Here is an 8787-nt window from a genome sequence, read left to right on the forward strand (position 1 = left end):
GCACTGCGTCGCTTTAACCGACAATTGCGTGGTTGTGCGACGTGGCTCCTAAACAAAATTTACATCCTTTTTTCCCCCCCCCACAAATAGAGCTTTCTTTTGGTGGTATTTGATCGCCTTTGCGGTTATTTTTTGCGCTATAAATAAAAAAGCAATATTTTGTACTTATTGCTATAAAAAATAGCTCCAATTTATTTAAAAAAAAAAAAACTTATTTTTTTTCAGTTTAGGCCAATGTGTATTCCGATACATATTTTTGGTAAAAAAAGAAATCGCAATAAGCGTATAGTGTTTGGTTTGCACAAATGTTATAGCGCCTACAAGATAGGGGATAGTTTTATTGCATTTTTATTATTCATTTTTTTTTTTTTTTTTTTTACTAGCTATGGCGGCAATCTGCGATTTTTGTCGTGACTGCGACTTTTTGGCAGACACATCGGACACTTGACACATTTTTGGGACCATTTATACAGCGATCATTGCTATAAAAATGCACCAATTACTGTGAAAATGACACAGGCAGTGAAGGGGTTAACCACTAGTGGCGCTGAAGGGGTTAAGTGTGTCCTAGGGAGTGATTCTAACTGTTAGGGGGAGGAGCTACCAGTGACACGTCACTGATGACTGTTCCGGATCACGGGAAACGGTAGATCAGTGACATGTCACTAGGCAGAACAGGGGAATGCCTCGTTTACAAAAGACACCCCCCTGATCTGTCTTTGCTGACCGCTATCGCGGGCCGCCCAGGAACATCGAGTTCCCTGGACCCATGAGCACACTCACGAGGCACGCGGCGGGTGCCCACTGGGCGGCAAATTTAAAGGGACGTACAGGTACGCCCATTTGCCTGCCCGTGCCATTGTGTCGACGTAAAACTGCGTGCGTCGGTCGCTATGTGGTTATAGACTTCAGACGACTCCAGGGACCCCCAAAGTTGCTACCATAGACAGAGAAACGCTTCTGAAACTTGGATTTCCAGCATCTCACCCCGCTACCTCTGGGGGGTCCGGCACATCACCCCGCTACCTCGGGGGTCCGGCACATCACCCCGCTACCTCGGGGGTCCGGCACATCACCCCGCTACCTCGGGGGTCCGGCACATCACCCCGCTACCTCGGGGGTCCGGCACATCACCCCGCTACCTCGGGGGTCCGGCACATCACCCCGCTACCTCGGGGGTCCGGCACATCACCCCGCTACCTCGGGGGTCCGGCACATCACCCCGCTACCTCGGGGGTCCGGCACATCATCCCGCTACCTCTGGGGTTCCGGCACACCACCCCGCTACCTCTGGGGTTCAGGCACCTCACCCCGCTACCTCTGGGGCCCGGGCACCTCACCCCGCTACCTCTGGGAATCCGGCACTTCACCCCGCTACCTCTGGGGCCCGGCACCTCACCCCGCTACCTCTGGGGTCCGGCACATCACCCCGCTACCTCTGGGGTCCGGCACCTCACCCCGCTACCTCTGGGGTCCGGCACCTCACCCCGCTACCTCTGGGGTCCGGCACCTCACCCTGCTACCTCTGAGGTCCGGCACCTCACCCCGCTACCTCTGGGGTCCCGGTGCTCGACCAGCACACCCATCAGCATACAGCTGGAGTGGCTGCAGACCAAGTCGTAAAGTCCTCGTCTCACTCCAGACCAATACAAGAACTTCATCACATTTATTTCTGCAAGCGATGATAATTTCCTTTAATAATGAACGGACCTTTATTATAAGTCTGAGGGCTGAGGAGAACAATTCTACGAATGGAGTTTATGAAGACATCCATACTTGTCAAGAATTTGGCAATGGGCATTTGAGAAAAAATCAGAACAGACTACTTTCTCATTTAACAGGTAATGAAAAACGCAGTCCCTCGTGTTTCCGTGTTTATACGCAGGTGGAACAAATCATTGAAAGGATCGGTAAATCTTGTTTGGATTTTTTTTATGCTATTTAACCACTTGGCGACCGCCCGATTGCAATGTACTGTGGGTGAGCAGCCGCAGTAGGCAAAGTGATGGAACTGTATGTTGCTGCCTACTTCCAGGTTTAGGGTGCACGCCCCCATCCGGCGCCCGCTGTGATTGTACGCAGCCGGAGCCTGTGAGCAAGTCCCGGCCAATGTCCAATCACTGCCCAGAGCTCTGTGTTAATAAACATCACAGAGCTCGGTACAGAGGGAGTGATCTGTTAGTGTCCGATGTGTCTGCCATAAAGTCGCAGTCACAACAAAAATCGCAGATCGCCGCCATAGCTAGTAAAAAAATTAAAATAAAAAATGAATAATAAAAATGCCATAAAACTATCCCCTATCTTTTAGGCGCTATAACAATCATCTCACCACTGGACAATGAGGTCCCTGTCCTCCAATCATCTCACCACTGGACAATGAGGTCACTGTCCTCCAATCATCTCACCACTGGACAATGAGGTCACTGTCCTCCAATCATCTCACCACTGGACAATGAGGTCACTGTCCTCCAATCATCTCACCACTGGACAATGAGGTCACTGTCCTCCAATCATCTCACCACTGGACAATGAGGTCACTGTCCTCCAATCATCTCACCACTGGACAATGAGGCCACTGTCCTCCAATCATCTCACCACTGGACAATGAGGCCACTGTCCTCCAATCATCTCACCACTGGACAATGAGGCCACTGTCCTCCAATCATCTCACCACTGGACAATGAGGCCACTGTCCTCCAATCATCTCACCACTGGACAATGAGGTCACTGTCCTCCCATCATCTCACCACTGGACAATGGAGGTCCCTGTCCTCCAATCATCTCACCACTGGACAATGAGGTCACTGTCCCCCAATCATCTCACCACTGGACAATGAGGTCACTGTACCCCAATCATCTCACCACTGGACAATGAGGTCCCTGTCCTCCAATCATCTCACCACTGGACAATGAGGTCACTGTCCTCCAATCATCTCACCACTGGACAATGAGGTCACTGTCCTCCAATCATCTCACCACTGGACAATGAGGTCACTGTCCTCCAATCATCTCACCACTGGACAATGAGGTCACTGTCCTCCAATCATCTCACCACTGGACAATGAGGTCACTGTCCTCCAATCATCTCACCACTGGACAATGAGGCCACTGTCCTCCAATCATCTCACCACTGGACAATGAGGCCACTGTCCTCCAATCATCTCACCACTGGACAATGAGGCCACTGTCCTCCAATCATCTCACCACTGGACAATGAGGTCACTGTCCTCCCATCATCTCACCACTGGACAATGGAGGTCCCTGTCCTCCAATCATCTCACCACTGGACAATGAGGTCACTGTCCCCCAATCATCTCACCACTGGACAATGAGGTCACTGTACCCCAATCATCTCACCACTGGACAATGAGGTCCCTGTCCTCCAATCATCTCACCACTGGACAATGAGGTCACTGTCCTCCAATCATCTCACCACTGGACAATGAGGTCACTGTCCTCCAATCATCTCACCACTGGACAATGAGGTCACTGTCCTCCAATCATCTCACCACTGGACAATGAGGTCACTGTCCTCCAATCATCTCACCACTGGACAATGAGGCCACTGTCCTCCAATCATCTCACCACTGGACAATGAGGCCACTGTCCTCCAATCATCTCACCACTGGACAATGAGGCCACTGTCCTCCAATCATCTCACCACTGGACAATGAGGTCACTGTCCTCCCATCATCTCACCACTGGACAATGGAGGTCCCTGTCCTCCAATCATCTCACCACTGGACAATGAGGTCACTGTCCCCCAATCATCTCACCACTGGACAATGAGGTCACTGTACCCCAATCATCTCACCACTGGACAATGAGGTCCCTGTCCTCCAATCATCTCACCACTGGACAATGAGGTCACTGTCCTCCAATCATTTCACCACTGGACAATGAGGTCACTGTTCTCCAATCATCTCACCACTGGACAATGAGGTCACTGTCCTCCAATCATCTCACCACTGGACAATGAGATCACTGTCCTCCAATCATCTCACCACTGGACAATGAGGTGACTGTCCTCCAATCATCTCACCACTGGACAATGAGGTCACTGTCCCCCAATCATCTCACCACTGGACAATGAGGTGACTGTCCTCCAATCATCTCACGACTGGACAATGAGGTCCCTGTCCTCCAATCATCTCACGACTGGACAATGAGGTCCCTGTCCTCCAATCATCTCACCACTGGACAATGAGGTCACTGTCCTCCAATCATCTCACCACTGGACAATGAGGTCCCTGTCCTCCAATCATCTCACCACTGGACAATGAGGTCACTGTCCTCCAATCATCTCACCACTGGACAATGAGGTCCCTGTCCTCCAATCATCTCACCACTGGACAATGAGGTCCCTGTCCTCCAATCATCTCACCACTGGACAATGAGGTCCCTGTACCCCAATCATCTCACCGCTGGACGAGGTCACTGTCCTCCAATCATCTCACCACTGGACAATGAGGTCCCTGTCCTCCAATCATCTCACCACTGGACAATGAGGCCACTGTCCTCCAATCATCTCACCACTGGACAATGAGGTCCCTGGACTCCAATCATCTCACCACTGGACAATGAGGTCACTGACCTACAATCATCTCACCACTGGACAATGAGGTCCCTGTCCTCCAATCATCTCACCACTGGACAATGAGGCCACTGTCCTCCAATCATCTCACCACTGGACAATGAGGTCCCTGGACTCCAATGGCCTCCACACTCATCACATCTGGTGGAACGGGAGATTTGCATCATGGATGAGCAGCCGACAAATTTGCAGCAACTGTGTGATGTCATCATGTCACTATGGAGCAAAATCTCCGAGGAACGTTTCCAACACCTTGTTGTATCTATGCCACCAAGAATGAAGGCACAAGGGGTCCAACCTGCTACTAGCAAGGTGTACCTAATAAAGTGGCCGGTGAGTGGATTTGCCGATATAGAGGCGGCCCCTAAGGGCAACAGGAAAGGTCAGACATCAGCCGAGTTCTGGGATTGGCCAATAGTGGTCATGTGTTAGAATAGAACGTGAGAAGGTGACCGGTACTCTTCGGACTAGTCAGAGCCGCGATAATTCTATAAAATGGGAGAAATTATTTCAGTGAATTTCCCTCTGCACAGCCGATCGGCCTGATTAACATTTCATTCCCAATCAATATGAATGGACGACTATTACTTCCATCTCCGCAAGCAATGAGAAATTTATGTATTAATGAAGTGCAGTTTATGAATCTCATGTCTGGGCCGCAGATTCTTCTACAAACGCAGGTTATGAACACATCCATACTTGTCAAGAAATTGGTAATTGGAATGTGAAAGTATTACAAATGATCGATGTTTGCTTAACCACTTAAGCCCCGGACCTTTAGGCAGCTAAATGCCCAGGCCAGGTTTTGCGATTCGGCACTGCGTCGCTTTAACAGACAATTGCGCGGTCGTGCAACGTGGCTCCCAAACAAAATTGGCGTCCTTTTTTCCCCACAAATAGAGCTTTCTTTTGGTGGTATTTGATCACCTCTGCGGTTTTTATTTTTTTGCGCTATAAACAAAAATAGAGCCACAATTTTGAAAAAAAAATCAATATTTTTTACTTTTTGCTATAATAAATATCCCCCAAAAACATATATAAAAAAATGTTTTTTCCTCAGTTTAAGCCGATACGTATTCTTCGACCTATTTTTAGTAAAAAAAAAAATCGCAATAAGCGTTTATCGATTGGTTTGCGCAAAATTTATAGTGTTTACAAAATAGGGGATAGTTTTATTGCATTTTTATTACTTTTTTTTTCTACTAATGGCGGCGATCAGCGATTTTTTTCGTGACTGCGACATTATGGCGGACACTTCGGACAATTTTGATACATTTTTGGGTCCATTGTCATTTTCACAGCAAAAAATGTATTTAAATTGCATTGTTTATTGTGAAAATGAGTTGCAGTTTGGGAGTTAACCACAAGGGGGCGCTGTAGGAGTTAGGGTTCACCTAGTGTGTGTTTACAACTGTAGAGGGGGTGTGGCTGTAGGTCTGACGTCATCGATCGAGTCTCCCTTATATAAGGGATCACTCGATCGATACGCCGCCACAGTGAAGCACGGGGAAGCCGTGTTTACATACAGCTCTCCCCGTTCTTCAGCTCCGGGGAGCGATCGCGACGGAGCGGATATAAACAAATAGCCGCGCCGTCGTCCCAGATCGCTCCCCGAGGGAACCTGACCGCCGCATGTAGCGGGGGGCGGGTGGGGGGGGGGTTCCGATCGGACCCCCGACCCGCGGAAAGGCAAGGACGTACATGTACGCCCATTTGCCTGTACGTGCCATTCTGTGGACGTACATATACATGCGGCGGTCGGGAAGTGGTTAAAGCTGACCTCCGGCCCTCCCTCCATTCTCGCACTGTTGTAGCGGCTCCTCTCCTGTACTGAAACGGCTTCCTCCGATTTCACTGCACACTGTGAGATTTTCACCATGTGCATTAGAAGCTGCAGCCAGCTGCGGCGAAACAACGAATGAAAAAGCCAAAGAAAAATGAATGTAGTCATCACATCTAAGAATTTGTAAGTTGCGATATAATAAATGTTTGCTTTTGATTTTAATACCACTTATAAAGGCGATCATCGGCGAGCCCACAGACGTCCTCATGCCGCTGATCGCCTCCAAACAAGAGCAAAATCACCAATCTCTTATCTGGGGAGGCGACAAGTTGTAATTAAATGTGCCATTGGTGGTAGAAATAAACATTTCTTCATTACGACATTGGTCTGGATTTTTGCTCCTCCGTGGTTTGCTTTATTATGTCATTTATCCTTCTCCGGGCGCTCCGGATAATCAAACACCTTCCGGCTTGTTGCTCCATTCGCACGAGACCAAAGCGAGTCTGCAGAACGACACGGAATATAAAAGGACAGAAGCCCAGCGGGCACTCACCCTCTCCACCTCCTGCAGATAGAGCAGGGCAATGTCTCCGGCCTTCTCATAGCAGGTGATGATCTCTTGGTCCCGGTCAACGTGGAGGCTGTTCATAGAAGCAGATACCGGCAACTTCTCCAGACACAGACCTGGACAAAAAACACAAAAAAGCAGCTTTGGTACGAGTTCCAATCATCTGCTGAGCCTCGAAAAACACACTAAAGTGAATTTAAGGGCAAACAAACGCAATAAACGACTCAAATATAAGAGGAGGTCGCACCGAGTAATCGGATGTCAAACCTTAAAAAGGGGTTGTAAAGGTTCAAAATTTTTTTTATTTTATTAAATAACAAACATGTTATACTTACCTCCACTGTGCAGCTCGTTTTGCACAGAGTGGCCCCGATCCTCCTTTTCTGGGGTCCCTTGTGGCTGTCTCGGCTCCTCCCCGCAAGAGCCAACCTCTCTGGGAAGCGTTCTCCCAAAGAGGTTTGCTTGCGGTAGCGCTCCCGTGATACGGCCGGGGGGACTGTATCACTCGGCCCCGCACCTCGGCACGCCGCGTCATTGAGTAGATTGACAGCAGCGGGAGCCAATGACTGTGCTGCTATCAATCTCCAATGAAGAGCCGAGAACAGCCTGAGGACAGGGGCGAGTGGCCAGCGTGTTCACGACGTGGGAGAGGGCTCAGGTAAGTAAACCGGGGGGCTGTGTGGCTTGTAAGTATTGGATGTTTTTTCACCTTAATGCATTGGATGCATTAAAGTGGAGTTCCACCCTGAGAAAAAAAAAATTGCAGGAAAATGCTGCAAAAACAAAAATAAAAAAAATAAAAATAAAAATGTATACTCACCGGAAATACCTGTTGCTATGCAGATGTTCCTAATCTGCCTTCTCCTTATCCGTGGTGGGTCTTCTTCCGCATCCTCCTTGTGAATGGGGCGCGCTGCCTTCTGGGAACTGTGTGTATCCCAGAGAGCAGCCGCCCATTTTACAAATCGGCACGAGCCTCGCGCATGCGCAGTAGGAAACGGGCAGTGAAGCCGCAAGCTTCACTGCCTGCTTCCCCTTACTGAGGATGGTGAAGCCGGACCTGCAATGATCCGGATCGGCATTGGGGGGGGCATCATCATGTAGCTGCTGACTTTAAAAAAAAAAATCGCGGTGGAATCCCGCTTTAAGGTGAAAAAACGCGAAGCTTTACAACTCCTTTAAATTTGTGTGCGTCTGAAATGGCGACAAACTTCGGTACCCTATATTTTCTATAGGTGACGCTTCGAAAGCCCCCGATAGGTATCAGCTTAGTGTTACGGAGGAGATCTGGTGTTAGAATTATTGCTCTCACTCTGGTGTGCGCAGCGATATGCAACGTGTATCGCAATAGACGTTTTCACATGTAGGCGCCCCCCACGCAAGTTTACATTCCCACATACGTATATGGGGGGGCCCCTCAATTTTTAAATATATATATATATATATATATATATATATATATATATATATATATATATATATATATATATATATATATATATATATATATATATATATATATATATATATATATATATATATATATATATATATCTTAGTCGGGTGCCCACACTAAGAATGAAGACGCCGGCTGGAGAGGGGGGGGAGGGAGCAACGCAGCCGGTGTATTGTCACATTCCGCTCCCCATCACAGAATGCTCCGGAAGTGACGTTCTGTCGCCGCCATCTTGCTACACCCCACACCATTGCACAGTAATGATAGAGTGAGAATGGGGCAAGCGGACATCTTCTTACACCCCTACACATTTATTTTATCAACAAGTAAAAAATATTGCTTTTTTTCCCAAAATTGTCGCTCTATTTTTGTTTATATCGCAAAAA

At 48.4% G+C, this 8787-nt stretch overlaps 1 protein-coding gene across 3 annotated transcripts in view; it reads right to left on the reverse strand.

Annotated features, from left to right (window-relative positions):
- Positions 1-8787, reverse strand: part of TTC7B (tetratricopeptide repeat domain 7B) — a 130645-nt gene that overhangs the window by 104902 nt on the left and 16956 nt on the right. For all 3 annotated transcript variants that reach the window (XM_040333193.1, XM_040333195.1, XM_040333194.1), the window contains exon 4: positions 6931-7061. In XM_040333193.1, coding sequence (XP_040189127.1) covers positions 6931-7061 — 131 coding nt within the window. The remainder of the gene's footprint in view (positions 1-6930; positions 7062-8787) is intronic.

Source organism: Rana temporaria, chromosome 13 (genome assembly GCF_905171775.1).
Source record: "Rana temporaria chromosome 13, aRanTem1.1, whole genome shotgun sequence".
Classification (NCBI taxonomy): Eukaryota; Metazoa; Chordata; class Amphibia; order Anura; family Ranidae; genus Rana; species Rana temporaria.